General features: G+C 50.0%; 1 protein-coding gene and 1 long non-coding RNA gene across 3 annotated transcripts in view; one reads left to right on the forward strand and one right to left on the reverse strand.

Annotated features, from left to right (window-relative positions):
• PLA2G4E (phospholipase A2 group IVE) overlaps window positions 1-18,899 on the reverse strand; it is an 81,461-nt gene that overhangs the window by 18,474 nt on the left and 44,088 nt on the right. For both annotated transcript variants that reach the window (XM_070469070.1, XM_020906808.2), the window contains exons 2-8: window positions 17,066-17,138; window positions 10,866-11,002; window positions 8,732-8,863; window positions 7,389-7,429; window positions 2,313-2,355; window positions 1,738-1,798; window positions 693-853 (exon numbers count right to left, since the gene is read on the reverse strand). In XM_070469070.1, coding sequence (XP_070325171.1) covers window positions 693-853; window positions 1,738-1,798; window positions 2,313-2,355; window positions 7,389-7,429; window positions 8,732-8,863; window positions 10,866-11,002; window positions 17,066-17,138 — 648 coding nt within the window. The remainder of the gene's footprint in view (window positions 1-692; window positions 854-1,737; window positions 1,799-2,312; window positions 2,356-7,388; window positions 7,430-8,731; window positions 8,864-10,865; window positions 11,003-17,065; window positions 17,139-18,899) is intronic.
• Window positions 8,855-17,925, forward strand: LOC110146120 (uncharacterized). Its single transcript, XR_002316421.2, has 3 exons — window positions 8,855-8,946; window positions 12,450-12,507; window positions 17,781-17,925. It is a non-coding gene; the product is annotated as an uncharacterized lncRNA (long non-coding RNA).

Genomic DNA, 18,899 nt, shown 5'->3' on the forward strand with positions numbered 1-18,899 from the left:
TACCCCCCACACCTCTCCCAGTCCCCTACTCCCCACACCTCTCCCAGTCCCCTATACCCCACACCTCTCCCAGTCCCCTATACCCCCCACACCTCTCCCAGTCCCCTATTCCCCACACCTCTCCCAGTCCCCTACTCCCCACACCTCTCCCAGTCCCCTATACCCCACACCTCTCCCAGTCCCCTATACCCCCCACACCTCTCCCAGTCCCCTATACCCCCCACACCTCTCCCAGTCCCCTACCCCCCACACCTCTCCCAGTCCCCTACGTCCCACACCTCTCCCAGTCCCCTACCCCCCACACCTCTCCCAGTCCCCTACCCCACACCTCTCCCAGTCCCCTACCCCCCACACCTCTCCCAGTCCCCTACCCCCCACACCTCTCCCAGTCCCCTATACCCCCCACACCTCTCCCAGTCCCCTATACCCCCCACACCTCTCCCAGTCCCCTACCCCCCACACCTCTCCCAGTCCCCTATACCCCCCACACCTCTCCCAGTCCCCTATACCCCCACACCTCTCCCAGTCCCCTACTCCCCACACCTCTCCCAGTCCCCTATACCCCCCACACCTCTCCCAGTCCCCTATACCCCACACCTCTCCCAGTCCCCTATACCCCACACCTCTCCCAGTCCCCTATACCCCACACCTCTCCCAGTCCCCCGCCCCCAACATACTTCTGCAGCCCCTACCTCACAGATCCACGGGCTCTTGGGCAACTCCACGTGCACCTCGGGCTGGAAGTGCTTGGGGTACTGGAAGTAGGCGGGGTTTGAGCCGCAGGGCTCCAGGCTGGGTGAGATGCGCTGGGTGTGCTCGAAGGACTCCGTCACTGTCACCAGGAGGTCCTTCTCTGGAAGAGAGGACGAGAGGGCTGAGACCCCCAGGAAGCCTCTTGCTCCCCACCCTCACGTGGCCCACTAAAAGGCCTAGCTAGAGGCACCCGGGATAGGGGTTTAGAATGACCAAGGCACTGGTTAAAATGCCCCAGGGCCTTGTTCTGAAGGGCAGGGCAGGGCCCTAGAACCTACATTTCACCAGGCTTGTGCATGAGATCTGAGATGCTGAGTCCTCTGGACTAATCTTCCTTCTTCTCTGCAAGGTGCCCCCAAATCACCCTCCCACTGCACTGGAAGCAGCCCCCCTTTCTGCCAGTTTGGGGGTAGAGCCTCTTCCTCCCCCCCACCCCCCGCCTGTGGGGCTCTGAGGCTCTCCTCTTTACAGGCAGGGCTTGAGTGGCGGGGATGCGATGGAGCGCTGAACTGGAGGGTCTCGCAGTTGTGGATGTTAGGTCTCTGTCAGCTATAAGATGCTAGAACTCTATGAACTGGAGTCTGATGAGAGGAAGTGGTGCATCTAGAGGGGCCCTACCTGCCTTGGGTGCTGACCACCGCACTAGACCCAGGTAATCCCTGGTCTGACAGGCTGCAGCTCAGATCAGCATGGGCAAATAGGCAGTGCTGTGCCCTTGATCCCTGGCCCAGGGCGCTGGCCAGGCTGGGAAGCTCTGAGGGTCACCTGGGGGCCTGGAAGAGCAGCCTCCTTTCAGGGCAGTGGAGGGGGACAGGGGTTCACAACCCCTGAGGGTAAGATGATCCCGAGGACTCAGCCAAGCTTTGGGTTCCCCATTGAGCTTAGGGCGGCCATGGAGCAGCCACTCTGATGTTGACAGAGTCAGAAAACAGCACTGCTCCTCCCTCCCACCCCCCAGCAGGCAGAAGCGGTCGAAGGGCTCACTTTTCCACTTCTTTGGCCTCCTGGATTCTGCACAAACCTCCAGGCAGGACATTTGTCGAGACTGAAACAAAGGAACGGGGGGGTCATTTTGAGCCCAAGCTGCCTGGGATGCTCTACCAGGCCACACATTCCCAGAGACTGATCTTGCGGGGAGAGAGCTTCTTGAATCCTGACGCTTTAGCTGCATTGAATTAAAATGGCTGTACTAACAGCCTAATTATGGGAAACTTCTAACTTCTGAACTTATACTTTTAGGGATTGGAGTTGGGGGAAAATGGGACAAGACTGATTCTGGGAGGAGGCTGCAGACTAGTGGGTGCTTTTATTGGGGGGTTCCTAGGACATGGTTGTGGGAGATGGGGTGATGGCCCAGATATTTTCTCCCCAGGAGCAGGAGCCAGCTGTTGCCCCCACCATGACCTGGCTCCCTTTGTCTGGCTTCAGTTAGCCTGCCTCCTAGTGGGCTCTGGGGCAAGGGTCCAAGTTGGGCCTGGTTTTCCTTCCCACAGTTCTGTTCTCTGAGAGCAGCGGCCACAGGTGGCCCTAGAACCACAGGAGACTGGAAGGACAGTTACCACCAGCACGCCGTTCGTGATGAGGCTCTCGGGTGGAGAGGGGCTGAAAAACAAAATGAGAACTCCTGGTCAGTCTTGTCATTCTTTTTTTTTTTTCCAAAGCCTATTTTATTGAAGTATAGCTGAGTTACAACATTGTGTTAATTTCCACTGTATAGCAAAGTGATTCAGTTATACACACACATACGTATATATTCTTTTTCAAATCAGTTCAGTTGTCGTCAGTCATGTCCAATTCTTTGCAGCCCCATGGACTGCAGCATGCCATCACCAACTCCATCCTGTCCATCACCAACTCTATCACCAACTCCATCATCATCACCAACTCCATTCTGTCCATCATCAACTCCCAGAGCTTGCTCAAACTCATGTCCATTGAGCTGGTGATGCCATCCAACCATCTCATCCTCTGTCATCCCCTTCTCCTCCCACCTTCAATTTTCATAGTATCAGGGTCTTTTCCAATTAGTCAGTTTTTCATATCAGGTGGCCAATAGATTGGAGTTTCAGCTTCAGCATCAGTCCTTCCAATGAATATTCAGGACTGATTTCCTTTAAGATCAACTGGTTGGATCTCCTTGCAGTCAAAGGGACTCTCAAGAGTCTTCTCCAACACCACAGTTCAAAAGCATTAATTCTTTGGCCTTCAGCTTTCTTTATAGTCCAATTCTCACATCCATACATGACCAGTGGAAAAACCATAGCTCTGACTAGACAGACATTTGTTGACAAAGTAATGTCTCTGTTTTTTAATATGCTGTCTAGGTTGGTCATAGCTTTTCTTCCAAGGAGTAAGTGTTTTTTAATTTCATGGCTGCAGTCACCATCTGCAGTGATTTTGGAGCCCCCCAAAACAAAGCCTGTCACTGTTTCCACTATTTCCCCATCTATTTGCCATGAAGTGATGGGACTGGATGCCATGATCTTAGTTTTTTGAATGTTGAGTTTTAACCCAACTTTTTCACTGTCCTCTTTTACTTTCATCAAGAGGCTCTTTAGTTCTTCTTCACATTCTGCCATAAGGGTAGTGTCATCTGCATATCTGAGGTATTGATATTTCTCCCAGCAATCTTGATTCCAGCTTGTGCTTCATCCAGCTCTGCATTTCGCATGATGTCCTCTGCAAATAAGTTAAATAAGCAGAGTGACAATACACAGCCTTGATGTACTCCTTTCCCAATTTGGTAACAGTCCCTTCTTCCATGTATGGTTCTAACTGTTGCTTCTTGACTTGCATATGGATTTCTCAGGAGGCAGGTAAGGTGGTCTGGTATATCCCATCTCTTTAAGAATTTTCCACAATTTGTTGTTATTCACACAGTCAAAGGCTTTGGCATAGTCAATAAAACAGAAATAGATGTTTTTCTGGAACTCTCTTGTTTTTTTGATGATCCAGCAGATGTTGGCAATTTGATCTCTGGTTCATCTGCCTTTTCTAAATCCAGCTTGAACATCTGGAAGTTCTTGGCTTATGTACTACTGAAGCCTGGCTTCGAGATTTTGAGCAGTACTTTGCTAGCGTGTGAGATGACTGCAATTGTGCAGTAGTTTGAACATTCTTTGGCATTGCCTTTCTTTGGAATGGGAATGAAAACTGACCTTTTCCAGTCCTGTGGCCACTGCTGAGTTTTCCAAATTTGCTGACATATTGAGTGAGGCACTTTCACAGCATCGTCTTTAAGTATTTAAAAAAGTTCAGCTGGAATTCCATCACCTCCACTAGCTTTGTTCATAGTGATGCTTCCTAAGGCTCACTTGACTTCATATTCCAGGATGTCTGGCTCTAGGTGAGTGATCACACCATCATGTTTATTTGGGTCATGAAGATCTTTTTTGTATAGTTCTTCTGTGTATTCTTGCCACTTCTTCTTAATACCTTCTGCTTCTGTTAGGTCCACACCATTTCTGTCCTTTATTGTGCCCATATTTGCAGGAAATGTTCCCTTGGTATCTCTAATTTTCTTGATGAGATCTCTAGTCTTTCCCATTCTATTGTTTTCCTCTATTTCTTTGCACTGATCACTGAGGAAGGCTTTCTTATCTCTCCTTGCTATTCTTTGGAACTCTACCTTCAAATAGGTATATCTTTCCTTTTCTCCTTTGCTTTTCACTTCTCTTCTTTTTTCAGCTAGTTGTAAGCCTCCTCAGACAACCATTTTGCCTTTTTGCATTTCTTTTTCTTAGGGATAGTCTTGTTCACTGCCTGCTGTACAATGTCATGAACCTCCATCCATAGTTCACCAAGCACTCTGTCTATCAGATCTAATCCCCTGCATCTATTTCTCACTTCCACTGTATAACCATAAGGGATTTTATTTAGGTCATACCTGAATGGTCTAGTAGTTTTCCCTACTTTCTTCAATTTCAGTCTGAATTTGGCAATAAGGAGTTCATGATCTGAGCCACAGTCAGCTACCAGTCTTGTTTTTGCTTCTGTATAGAGCTTCTCCATCTTTGGCTGCAAAGAATATCATCAATCTGATTTCGGTATTGACCATCTGGTGATGTCTATGTGTAGAGTCGTTTGCTGTGTTGTTGGAAGAGGGTGTTTACTATGACAAGTGTGTTCTCTTGGCAAAACTCTGTTAGACTCTGTTAGACTCTGTTAGACTCCAAGGCCAAACTTGCCTGTTACTCCAGGTATCTCTTGACTTCCTACTTTTGCATTCTAGTCCCCCATGATGAAAAGGACATTTTTTGGGGGTATTAGTTCTAGAAGGTCTTGTAGGTCTTCATAGAACTATTCAATTTCAGCTTCTTCAGTGTTACTGGTTGGGGCATAGACTTGAATTACTGTGATATTGAATGGTTTGCCTTGGAAACAGATAGAGATCAATCTATCATTTTTGAGATTGCACCCAAGTACTGCAGTTGTTGACTATGAGGGGTACTCCATTTCTTCTAAGGGATTCTTGCCCACAGTAGTAGATATAATGGTCATCTGAATTAAAGTCACCCATTCCAGTCCACTTTAGTTCACTGATTCCTAAAATGTCGATGTTCAGTCTTACCACCTCCTGTTTGACCACTTCCAATTTACCTTGATTCATGGACCTAACACTCCAGATTCCTATGCAATATTGTTCTTTACAGCATCGGACTTGACTTCCATCACCAGTCACATCCACAACTGGGTGTTGTTTTCGCTTTGGCTCCATCTCTTCATTCTTTCTGGAGTTATTTCTCCACTCTTCTCCAGTAGCATACTGGGCACCTACTGACCTGGGGAGTTCATCTTTCAGTGTCATATCTTTTTACCTTTTCATACTGTTTATGAGGTTCTCAAAGCAAGAATACTGAAGTGGTTTGCCATATACCGAAGTATATGCTATTCTTTTTCATATACTTTTCTATTATGGTTTATCATAGGATATTTAATTCCCTAAGCTATATAGTAGGACTTTGTTGTTTATCCATTCTATACATACTAGTTTTCATCGACAAATCCCAAATTTCCAATCCAACCCTCCCCCAGTCTCCCAGCCACCCTTGGCAACCACAAGTCTGTTCTCTAAATCATATCACTCTTGACTGATTTCTCACAAAGGGGACAAAGAGCCTATATAGGGCTAATAAGGAGATAGCAGAACCTTCTTAGTGGTTGTGAAAAATACTGGCTTAAGAAGCCTTAGGAAATGGCAAGGATAAAACTGGCATACATTTTAAATAAAATATCCAGAAATAAAGATTTATAGGATAGAGGGAGTAGAAGAGTTTCCTTTTTTTTCTCGCTTAAAGGATAACTGTTCTTTGTGTCCAACCAGATGCAACTGCATAGAGTTATAAGGATAAACAGGTTGCAAGAAAAGGCTGGAGCCCACCACCTAGAACAGATGTGAACAGTTCTGGTAGCAAAACGGACCCCTCCTCCCTTCTGTGCTTTAATGTGTGCATTAACAAATAGTTCTGACTCAGCCAGAGAGGGGCCTTGTGAGTGTGAAATGTCCGTGTGTTACAAATCTGAGAGAGCCTCATGGTTACAGTTAGTCTAGGGAAGTCCACAGCCTCCCTTGTCAACCTAAGCCCCAAAGGACTGTGTCTCCATGTCAACCCTTATTCTGACATAGTTCTGCCACTTTCTAATTCACCCAAGGAACGCATTTTCCCCTAAAAGTCCTATCAAACCAAGAACCAAAGGAGAGAGCTCAGATTTTCTTTAATGTGAAACAAATGAACTTGATTTTAACTTGCCAAATTAAATTTTAATTTTAAGTTGATTTTAATGAGGGACTTCAGTCCCAAAACCCCCTACCCATAGGATTCTCTGCTTGGGACTTGACAAGCCCTCTGTTCTAATTCCTGCCTCTCATTGTCCCCCTGTTCCTGGACTGATTGTAAGTCCAGGGGACTCAGTCCTGCCAGGGCTAAGAAGCCAGCCACCCAATCACGAGGCACCCTGCTGTCCCAGGGCAGGCTTGTCCCCTCCAGGAAGGGGCCCTCCCTCACTGCCCCTTCCCTTCCTTCCTCTCTCTTCATCCCCTTCTTCCCACACTCCAACTCTGTGACCCAGGTCCATGTGAGTCCACAGCATAGTCATAGCCCTAGGAGCCTGGATTTTTTCTTAGTTGAATTGATGAGAAATAATCGCACACCTTGGCCCTGAGCTTCCCCTTGACTTGGTTCCAGAGTTGGAGTTGGCTGCAGAGGGGCACAGTTTCTGCTTCAGCCCCGGGTTTGGCGGGAGTTTGTTCTAACTGTTCTGGGTCCAGGAGGAGACACCTTAGTCCTGATGTCTTTCTTAGCCTGACCTCAGGAAAGCCCCATCCTCATGGTGGCAGGAAGTCTTCCCAGGAGCCACTCTCAGAAATGCTGGGGAGCTAGCTGCTGAGGCAGATGAATTGGTTAGAGTACTAGATCTTTAAAGCAGCACTGACATCAGCAGACCTGGATGAGAAGGGGTGGAGCCCAGGCATCTACACTATTTAGGAATTCCCAAGTGATTCCGATGCATTTGAGGGGCATCAGGGGTGGAAGTGGAAGAGGGGGGGACTGCAGGAAGAAGGTGCAATGCCTGTGCGCAGAAGCTGCTTTGGGGTCCGGACCTTGGTGGAAGCCTGGGGGCTGGGTCCTACTCACCTCTCCTCTAGCAGGAACTCCACTTCCAGCTCCTCCATGCCCTGCAGGGGGAGGAAGAGACTGCAGTTGTGAGCTGTGTCTGCACTTCTCTCTAGACCAGGATCCCTGCTACCCCAGGAGACCCTGCAGACATGTTCATGTCCATCCCATTTGGTGGTCCTGCTGTCTTAGAGTGGGGGCAGCTGCTCTTGACTCTTTTTGTCCCCCTTGTCTCTCTCTGTCCCCAAGTCTTTTTATCATGAACATCACTGACCACACAGAGGAGGTCAGGATATGGAGCTGACCCTCAGCACCAGGAGGTAAATCCCTTTGCCTTTCATCTTCTCCCTCCAGCTTCCATCGTTCTCCGGCTTTCCCAACAGGCTCACTGTTTGGAGCAAGGGAGAGCTGAGATGCTGCCCCCGACAAGCCCAACTCTGAAGGCTAGGGGCCCCTGCTTTCATCTTCTGCTTTGCATCTCTTGCTGGGTAACTTTAGGAGGTCATGATTTCATGGGACCTTAATTTCCTCCATGAAGCATGAGCCAGGCGAGCTCAGGGATGTTGTCCCCTGAAGTGTCCAGGTGCCTGGAACAGTGCCTGCCCTGTGTGTGTGTGTGTCTGTATGTGTGTTAGTCACTTAGTCATATCTGACTATTTGTGACCCCATGGACTGCAGCCCACCAGGTTCTCCTCTCCCATAGGGCACTCAAATGTTTGTTGGGTGAATCAATAACATCCTGGGCCTTCCTGCAGATTTGCCCTCGTTTGCCTTGTCTGTCCTCTGTCCCCTGAGGCCATCCCAGTAGCAGGGTTCTGAGTGAAGAAGGGAACCAACATTTACTACATCTCCATTTAGTACTCTGAATCGGGCTTGTTGTTGTTTTAGCTGCTCAGTAGTGTCTGACCCTTTGAGATGCAACCCCATGGACTGTAGCCCACCAGGCTCCTCTGTCCATAGGATTTTTCAGGCAAGAATACTGGAGTGGGTTGCCATTTACTTCTCCAGGGGATCTTCCCAACCCAGGGATCAAACCTGTATTTCCTGCATTGACAGGTGGGTTCTTTACCACTGAGCCACCTAGCCACTGAACAGTGCTAGGTGCCTTAATTATGTATTCCCGTTTAAGCCTCACAGTGACCCTGTATGGTAGATATTATTATCAGAAGAGACAAGGAAATAGAACTCAGAGGAATTAAATCTACAGGTTGCACAGCCAGCAAGCCAAAGCGCTGGGATTTGCACAGCAGCACTATCTTCTCTTCACTTGGTTACAGAGAGAAGATCCCGTAAAACAACATCTTAGGAATAACCAGCTTCCCCTCGCGAGGCAGGAGGCTGAGGGCCAGGGCACCCACACCCACCTCTGTGTTGAGCGGGAACTTCACATGGGTTTTCTTTCGGAAGCAGAGCTTGCTGAGGTCGTAGAGAACTGTCAAGAGGTGGTCATCAGGTGTCACTGTGTCTTCATCACAGACACTCAGCTCTAGAACATTCTAGGGGAGAAGGGAGGGTGTGAGTCTGGTCACCGAGGCTGCATCCACCCATTCTCAGGATGAGGGGCCTGACCTCAGTCCTGGTGAGTAGGTGGGTCTGAGGGATGGGGGCGAGCATAGCTCAGGTGTGAGGGACATTTGTAGGGACATGAATAAAGGGAAAAATGAAAGTGTTAGTTGTGTCTGACCCTTTGGACTGTACCCCACCAGGTTCTTCTATCCATGTGATTTCCCAGGCAAGAATACTGGAGAATTCTTCATTCAGTCATTCATTCCCTTCTCTAGGGGATCTTCCCGACCCAGGGGCCGAACCCAGGTCTCCCGCATTGCGAGCAGATTCTTTACCATCTGAGCCACCAAGGAAGCCCTGGATTAAGGGAGAAGTGTCTATTCCCTCCTTGGCAACTGTCTGAGGCCTTCCTGCCCTTCTTCTCTGATTCTCCTACTGGGGAATTTTGCTCTTTTGTAAGCTTGGCAGGGGCCTGTGAAGTGTGAGGGATTTCATTTCACATGGGGGAAGGATGGAAGGACACAGCAAGCAAGATATTTGCCAAGATATAGCATGTATCCAGTGCTGGGACCCAGGAGCTGAAGACAGTTCCTTTGGTACAGAAAACTCAGTTCAGGGATGCCATTACATTTTCACACTCCAGGTGGCGTGGTGTGGCAAAGATTACAGAGGCTTTGATTGGGTTGGGGTGAAGTGTTGGAGCTCTATCCTTTGGCTCATCAGTCCCTAAGTGAGGTCTCACGGGTGGTCTCAAAGCAGAAGGTCAAGGGTGGAGCAGCTTACCCTGTCATCTGACTGAACTCTGAGATGACTTAGGTAACTAAGATTAGCCTCTGGATCAGCCTCTGAGGCCTCTTGTTCCAAGGATCCTGGGAGATGTAGGTTGGGGCTGGATTTGCCTCTTTGGTCCCTATCTAGTGGACCTGAGATGGTTCTGGGGCTTCCCAATGAGTGGGATCTGTTGACTTTGTAATTGCTAGATACCAGGTGCAGGACGTCACTGGTGGTCCAGTGGTTAAGACTTGATGCTCCCAATGCAGGGGGCGTGAGTTCAATTCATGGTCAGGGAGCTAAGATGCTACATGCCACATGGTGTGGCCAAAAAAAAAAAAAAAAGAAGAAGAAAAGGAAACCAGGTGTGTCCTAGAACCAACCCAGTGGCCCCAAAGATCTACAGAAAAAAGAAACATAAATTCTGGTTTCAAGATGGTATAGCTCATACTGAAACTCCCCCTTTCTCACCAAAAATATTATATATGATAGAAAAGGCATTTTTAAAACAGTAAATATAAAACTCTACTTGAAAACAAAACGGATATGTCATGAGCTGAAAAAGAAGATGCATTCCTAAAATATGAAAGTGGTAAGCTGGATGGAGCTGTCAAGCCTCAGATGCTTCAGGACTGGCTCTTGATGCCTCCATGATGAGGGTAAATTTATCTGAAGGGCACCCTGGGGCAGCTGTCACAACTCAGGATGTTCAGGACAGGACTCTCCCACAGGAGATGTGAACTCCATGTAGAGTCACATATATCTGAAGAAGGCCTGTACCATGAATCAGCAACTCAACAAATGAAAGAGCACACACCCAAGGCATTAGAAGTAAATTAGCCATCCAAAAAGGATTTACAACAGTGAAAGCCCTCTGTTTGGGATTAGACTGGCCTCAGACCTACTGAGTAGATTGGCTCTTTGTATCCTGCTGCTTGGCGTATGTTCTGGAAACACACTCTATTTGGGGGCAGGAGACAGTTCCAGTGACAATTAGGGAGAGGGATAGAGAAATAGGAAAGACAGTAGAAGGATAAGTATGCCCAGAGGGACAAGAATGAGACAGGCAGAAGAAAGGAGTGGGTGAGTGGGGAGACATAGGACAAGAAGTCGGTAGAAAGACAAATAGGCGTGAGAAGGCCGCATGAACAAAGAGGACAAGCAGGCAAGGAGGGAACAGACCGGCAGGCAGGGTGGGCAGGTGCTGTCCCCAAGTCTCACCTTCACTTGGCTCTGGATCTGGAAGCTGAAGGTTTCATTCCATTCTGGGTTTCGGCAGTTGGAGATGGTCCTAGTCCTCAGCCTCTTTTGACTGGCGGTGGGCAGCCAGAGGCTCACGAAGCAGTCTGTCAGGCTCACTGTCCGAGGAAGACAAGGGTGAGGGGGTGAGGAGCCAACTCAGGTCTGAAGAGGAGAGAGTGTGGAGGCAGAAGCCAGAGTGAGGCCTCGTCTCAGCTTCAGGTCGCCTCTTGACTCACGGCCCTGACTCTCCAGAGACCTTTGTCCCAGAACCCTGAGAAGGTCATGGACTGCAGGCTAGAGGTTCAGAGGGGACACAGGCCCCCCTGCCCGTTCTTAAGAATGGAGATGGCCTCTGGCTCTTCTCAGAAGCACCCTGGCTCTTGTTGGTTTGGGACAAGGTATGGCTGTGACTGTGCAGTTTTCTTGGCTTCCGTGGTGCTCAAACAGTAAAAATTGCAATGCAGGAGACCTGGGTTCAATCTCTGGATCAGGAGAATCCCCTGGAGAAAGAAATAGCTACCCACTGTAGTATTTTGCCTAGAGAATCCCATGGACAGAGGAGCCTGGAGGGCTATAGTCGATGGGGTCAGAAAGAGTCAGACATGACTGAGCGAATAACATACACACACACATGACTGGGCAGTTTTCTCTCTGCCAGGGGGCGATCTGAAGGACTAGCCACACAGAGGTCAAGTTTATCTCTTGCCTTAGCCCAGGGCACCAGGGAAGCCAAAGTAAGGCTCAGCTCTGGGCTGCGGAGAAGCAAGGATTAGAAGGGACACCATCTACTGGGAGTCAGCCCCAAGGCCCAGTGGGGACAGCCTGGAGCAGAACAGGCTATTCAGCAGGATCTAGGGACAGGGAATGCAAACTTCACGTGACTGAACATCTCAGATGCACCCATCTGGGCTCTTTGTATCTATACTGGTCTCCCCACATGGACTGTGTGGCCCAATAAACTCTCATACCTAAGACCACATACTTTATTTTTCATTCAAAAGAACAACCTGACTGTGGTGCTGCTGTGTGTGCTCGGGAGAAGGACAAAGGCTGTGACCCCAACAGGCTCTCCTAAAGCTAAAGGTCTCCTGGGTTTTCTCTTTGAAGCAGTGGCAGGCATAGGGTGAAAAATGGCACAGAGATAGGAATAGGGTGAAAACCCAGCATCCTGGCACCATTCCACCTGGGAGGAGGGAGGAAGAGGTCCACGATGGCCCTTGTCACTCTTCTGGCAATCTGCTGGGGGTAATTCCCAGGACACCCACCAGATACACAGAGAATGGGAAAAGTCAATACAGTTTCCAGTGTTAGAGAAGCTTCTTCTAGATGATACAGCAGGGCAGGGATGGGAGTTCTGTACTGATAGGACTGATCCAAACTAGTTCCTAATTATAATTAATAATGTCCTGTGAGATTGGAACCAGGGGTGACCCCTCCCCACCAGACTGACTTAGTCCTATATTGTTACTACACTGAGAATTTCGTCAGACCTAATAACCATGGCTTGCATCATGAGCACCCCTGGTTTCTGATTTCATCCCTTCTGTCTGGTTAATCTTTCAGGCTAATCTTTCACCATTCAATGAACTGGAATTCATGGCCTTCTGCCCATCAAATAGAGGTGAGATAACACTGTCTTTAAATGTCATAATCATCATTAACCCAAACACAGCAGAATCAAAAGAAAATGATGACATCATTGTACCATTCCTTCCATGCCCAACTTGTTCCTCCTCACTGTGAACTCAGGTGTCCTGACTAGACTCACATTGAGTCGATTTAACTCCTTGGTGTTCTCCAGCCTGTCCACTTCTCCCTACTTGCATGGCCACTGCCTTGGTGCAGGCCATCTTCATCTCTGCCATCTCTTCATCACTGCCCCACTGGGAACCCTGTCTTCTGTCCTGCCCCATCCTCTTCTTTTCTCTCTAGAGAAACCAAAGGGCTCTTTTCCCATTTGTCACTCCGCAGTTTAAGATCCTTCAGTGGCTCCCTGCTTTCAAGAAGTCCCACCCGCTCAGCACGGCTACCCCCTCCCACTCCCCCAGCCTCACATCCTTCTCCCTATCATCCCAGCCCGGCCCTGTCTGCAACACACACACACACACACACACACACACACACACAGAGGCATTCACATATGCATGCACACACACACTCTTACATGCATGTGTTCACACTCAAACTCTAAACTCCCGCCAAACCCAGTGCCCTGTAGGTCTCAGAAGGCCATGCCGTCTTGCCATGAACACCCTCCTCTTCCTCTTTCACACTACCCTTCCTCCACCCTTTCAGGTACAGAAGGGACTTCCCTCTGGAAGCCTTGCTGAAGCCCCCAAGTCTGGGCCAGGTGCCCCTCATAGCCCAGAGCCTTCTGCTCTTCTCCTGATGGGGCACTGGCCAGTCTGTACCATAGTGACGGGTTGGTGCGTGTGTCTCCACCACCCCCTGAACCCTGGGAAGCCCAGTGTTGGCACCGCTGGATATTTGTGACTAAATGAATGAGAGAAAACCTCAACTTTCTGCTCTTGGGCTATATCAGTAAACCCAGAAATTCTGGGCTGAGTCACCACAGATATAGATAAGTTGGCATGTCTAATGGCTCTGTTCAAAGGGAGACTCCTTGGGGACCTGCTCAGCCCTCCTGGGCCCTCCCTTCACTTTTCCTGGACTCCAAGGCCCCTCCTCTTGGCCTGTCTCCTATGCAGGGGGAGCCTGCAGGCAGGGACCCCACAACCCTACACCCACTTGCTTAGCACAATTTCACAAACCCTGGAAAGGCCCCTTTTCCTCTAAGATTCCTTTTCTATCACCAGTCAATGCCTAAAATTGTCCCATTAACTCCACTGGGCTTCCCTGGTGGCTCAGATGGTAAAAAATATGCCTGCAATGCAGGAAACCCAGTTTTGATCCTTGGGTGGGGAAGATGCCCTGGAGAAGGAAATGGCAACCCACTCCAGTACTCTTGCCTGGAAAATTTCATGAATGGAGGCGCCTGGTAGCTTACAGTCCATGGGGTTGCAGAGTTGGACTCGAAGGAATGACTGACATACACAAATCCACTGAAGTCTCAGAATTTTTGACCTAAGGCTTAAATCTCTAATTAAAATAAAAAAAAAAACAAAACTCGTGGAAGAGCCAGCATTGGTCATGTCAACCATAAATTTTTTTCCCAGTCCTTTTGCAGAGAGCCATTCTGCCTGTCCCCCCTAAGGTTGGGAAGGAGAGTGCAGCCCAAGAGAGGTAATCCTGGGGAGGGAGGATGGTGGAGGGAGGCTGCCAAGCCCAGATGACAAGCTGCGGCATCATGAGCTGACTCCAAGGTAGTGGCAATTAAGAGTGCTTAAGCAAGGATGACCCAATTCTGAGAACTTTGGGGAATTTCCTAAGCACACATTGGTTCTAACCTTTGTTCCTCATGAAGTGAAAAAGGGCTTGGTTGTCGGAATGACATATCTCTTTTTCCGGAATGTGGGTGGCCAAGATGACTTAACCATCTCTACTGATATCAAGAACATTATCTTCCTTAGAGACACCCACCTCACACCTCTTGGGCTGCTGGTTTGAATTTTAATTTATCGTCCCGAGAGGAATAAAAACTCTGGACAGCTGCAAGATTTCCAGGCCAATTCTCTTGCAGCCCTGACCCAGCTCCTTGATGAGGGATCCACCCCCGAATCTCATCCCTTTGGGGCTCCTGGAAATCTTAGAAACTTAGGCGCCTCTTACAGGACTGAACCAGAGAGGAGCTCATTTTTTATCTAAGCCAGGAGGAATGATTTGGGGCAAAGGTGACCCAGGACCTGCAAGATGTCAGGATAGTCTCAACCCAGGCGAGGCAGAAACAGAACCCAGCCCATGACAACTGTGAAACCAGATACAGTGTGACCTGGGCTGACACCCCCAGACACCATGACTGCCCCCAATTCTGTTCCTCAGGGAAATGAGGAAAACATAGACATGTTCCAAAGGGGACCAGGTACCCCTAAAGGGCAGCCTGTGTACCAGAGGCACATGTGGGGAAGACAGAGAGGAGGTGGTGGGCCAGACCTTAGCCCGTTTCTCTGGCTGCCTGCTCCCTACCTCACCTCCACCCCTGGGGCCCGCAGGTGATGGGTGTAACAGGAAGGGCCCTGGATGGTGGGAGGGTCTGAGAGCACAGGTATAGGCCTGCCCAAGAGTGTGAGGCCCGCATGACACGCAGGGCGGGGACAGAGCCACCTCTAGAGGAGCCAAGGCAGGTGAGGCCACTGCAGGCATGTGAAAGTTGTGACTTGTCCCCAAGGGGTGTGGGGTGAGGTGTCTGACGACCCACCCTGGCATGGAAATGAAGGCAAAAGAGGCAACCAGGCTCCGGATCCAGGGGACATTTCCAGGCTCCTCATATCACTTACTGGTGGCCTGGGAGGCTCCAAGAAGCCCAAGAAGTCCCTGGTCCCCTGGCCGACCTGGGAATGGAGCCATGCTGGCTGCAACTGATGACATGGGCTCTGGACATTCACCCTGCCAGGGACGGGGTCTGAATCCTTCCTGGTCCCTTTGTTCTCTCCCGGGATGTAGGGCCCTCCCTTCCCCACCTCCACACTCATCCTTGCATTGCAGTGTTGTGGCGACAGCTTTGCAGCAGGCTGTCAGCCTTTTCCCAACACTCCTGTGCCATCTGCACAGAAGCCCTCGGGAGGTCATGCAGTCCCTGCCTCAAGGACTAGGGTGCCACTTAGATTCTCATCCATCCTCTGAATAGCCCGGGCTCCTTCTCCTGGCTTGTCCTTCCTACCCCTCAGCAGGCCAGACCTGGGATCAAACACTGATTCTGCTTTAGGCAGTTAATCCTCATATACAAACGGGTCCCATAGCACTGCCCTCAGGTTGGGGAGGATGACTGGTATCTGGCCCCAGGCAGGCCCCCAGCAGGTGCTGGGGGTGAAATGCACAAGGAGCCCTCCCCCAGACTGGGCTCCCAGACCTCTGGATGCTCACACCTTGTCACCTCAGACCTCAGGCTCTCGAAGCAGCCTTCCTTAGCTACTCCCAGTTTTGTGTCCTTTAAATCCTGTGGTGAAAAGATCAGAATGCCATCCTCTATTAAAGAAAGTGAGAGTGTTAGGTGCTCAGTCATGTTCCACTTTTGCAACCCCATGGAGTGGTAGCCTGCCAGGCTCCTCTGTCCGTGGAATTCTCCAATCAAGAACACTAGAATGGGTAGCCATTCCCTTCTTGGGGGGATCTCCCTGACCCAGGGATCAAACCCAGGTCTCTTGCACTGCAGGCGGATTCTTTACCGTCTGAGCCACCGGGGACGCCTGCCACCCTCTATTTCCGCTCCATGTGATTGCTTTGCGTATAGATGCCTCCCGTCGTGTCAGGCTCTCCCAGCACAGCCGGGCCCCAGGGTGACGGCAACATAAGGGAGCTTTGGGAAACCTGGAGCCCTTGGGCCATTCCTGTGTGGTTGCCAGTAGGTGGGGACCCCCTCAGTCATGGGCCCTGACACAGAGCTTTCTCCTCCTTGAGGGCCAGGCTTCCTCCCTGGATGGTGGAGAGATGAGGGCAGCATAGGGAGGGGCTTCTGTTCTACCCACCCAGATGCCTTCATTTCTTCCTGAAACCAGAGACTTCCCTGGCCCCTGGGGCCTGGGAATGCAGTAGGGCCCAGGATGGAAGGGACATTAAAGTAGCAAGAAGACCCTGCACAAAAAGCCCTGGCGAGTCAACCACATCCCCGGGCTGAACTGCAGAACTGGGGCCCCTGGCATGCACTGTCGGGCCCATTTGGGATCCGGGTCCTGAGAAGAGCACTGGGGCTGACTGGCTCCATGGTCCCCAAGGGCCTCCCCTTCCCTTCCATCCCAACAGCCCTAAACCCATGCCCAGGGTGGGGGAAGCTGACTCCTGGAAGGGGTCCCAGGGAGGGGAGAGTGGGGAGGAGAGAGTGAGGTGGACAGCTGAGCGAGGACTGCAGGGGCTGCTTGTGCCAAGGATGCAGCTACAGGGAGGGGCCTGGAAAAATGATACAAACCTCAAAGTCTGAAATGCAACTTGAATACAGAACACACAGAGATACACATATGCACACACACACACACACACAGGGCGACCCCTGACCATTTCCCCTCTAGGCCTGTCTCCATCCTGGCCCCAGAAGTAGAGAGGAGGGAGGGAAGGAGGGGGAGACTCACCCACATCGGCCTGTCGGACGTTCTTCATGCGGATGACCCTCACTGTCAGCAGGTGGCATGGAGACAGCCCCTCCTGTGGATGGAGAGGACACGGGACTCACTCTTCATGCAGTGGTGGCAGGTGGCCTTGGCGGAGAGAGCAGGTCAACCCGGCACAGGCTCCCACTGCCCAGACTCCAGTAACCTCTCCCCTCGGACCATCTGCAGTCTGGAGAATGCTTCTGGTCCCCAGGGGGTCCAAGGCTCTGGAGGTGAGGGGCCTTGTCCTTGGTCCTCTCTGAGCCAACAGACCCCAGAGGAAGGACAGTTTCATGCCTCTTCTATCCTTGTCTTTCCTATTTGGATCTTGGAGTTGGAAGCCCTTTTCCTGAGCATTTTACCAAGGCTTAGAGGAGTCTTTTTTTTTTTTAACTGGAGGATAATTACAATCTTGTGATGATTTTTGCCACATATCAACATGAACCATCCCTAGGTATACATATGTCCCCTCCCTCTTAAACCTCCTTCCCCATCCCATCCTTCTGGGTTGTCATGAAGTACCGCCTTTGGGTTCCCTATGTCATACAGCAAATTCCTACCATCTATTTTACATACAGTAATGTATATGTTTCAATGTGACTCTCTCAAATCATCCCACTCTCTCCTTCCCTCACTGTGTCCAAAAGTCTGTCCTGTATGTCTGCATTACATGAATCTTTTTACTGTCCACTTATAGCCCGTGCCCATGGCAGACACCATCAGACTCCTCCAACCCACCCAATGATGTTTATAGAGGCCTCTGAACTGGAACCCTTTACACTCTGAGTCATTCACTCCATGCTACAAGAGTCACCTTCTACTCTTTTGAGAAAATGCAATTCTTCTCTCTTTAAAATAATATTAGGGTTTAGGGGAAACCGTGAGAGTGTGAAGAAAAAAGAGTCCCCAAAATGCCAATACTCTGAGAAGATCACTATGTATAAATATTTTTATTTTCAACTCAGACTGTCCACAGATAGTTCATCTGCCTTGGCTATTGTCAGATAATATTTGTAATATAATCTACTGAACACATACTCTAATAGGGGCAGGGTGGGTACAGTGGGAGACTTTGATCTTGGCCGGTGAGACGTCCCTTTCAGTTGGCCTTGCAGGGGTCCCAGGGCAGAGAGTGCAGTGCAGGCTGATCATGGCCTTCTCCCCAGGGCCTTCCAGCCTCAGGCCAGTGGGTGATCTGGGGGCCGGGGACAGTCAGGTTCAGTCCTTGAAGCAGCAGCAAACCTCTCCCTGATCCCCCTCCTCCAAGCCCTAATGGTGGTAGCTCTCTCCATCGGTCACAGTCCAGGGGACCTGCCCTCATTTGGGTGTGCTGAGGAGCCAGAGGCCCAACTGGGTCCTGGGTGCCTGGCTCCCTGAGTGATGTCACCTGGACAGTGCTGGGGACCTGGCCCTGGGGGAGCCACCAGCTGACATCTGCCTCCACAATTGAGCCTCTCACTGTGGGAGGACCTAGCCTGGGTGCTGGACAAATGCTCCCAAGCAGGGTAACTGGCCTGCCTAGGGAGCTTCCACCTCTTAGCAGAGTCCTGACCTCGGAGAGGAAAAGATGAGCCTTGAGACCTTGCCCTTTCTTGTCAGAATGGAGGATAAAATTTGTTTTTAACACCAAAAACATTTTGTACTGGGGTATAGCCAATAAGATAGCATTTGGTTTGGTGGAGATTTACAGGAACACTGTGACCTGACCATGACCTGACCTCAAGAACAAAGGCACATATATACAATGGAATATTACTCAGCCATAAAAAAGAATGAAATTGTGCCATTTGCAGAGATGTGGATGGACCTAGAAACT

Source organism: Odocoileus virginianus, chromosome 6 (genome assembly GCF_023699985.2).
Source record: "Odocoileus virginianus isolate 20LAN1187 ecotype Illinois chromosome 6, Ovbor_1.2, whole genome shotgun sequence".
NCBI classification, from domain to species: domain Eukaryota; kingdom Metazoa; phylum Chordata; class Mammalia; order Artiodactyla; family Cervidae; genus Odocoileus; species Odocoileus virginianus.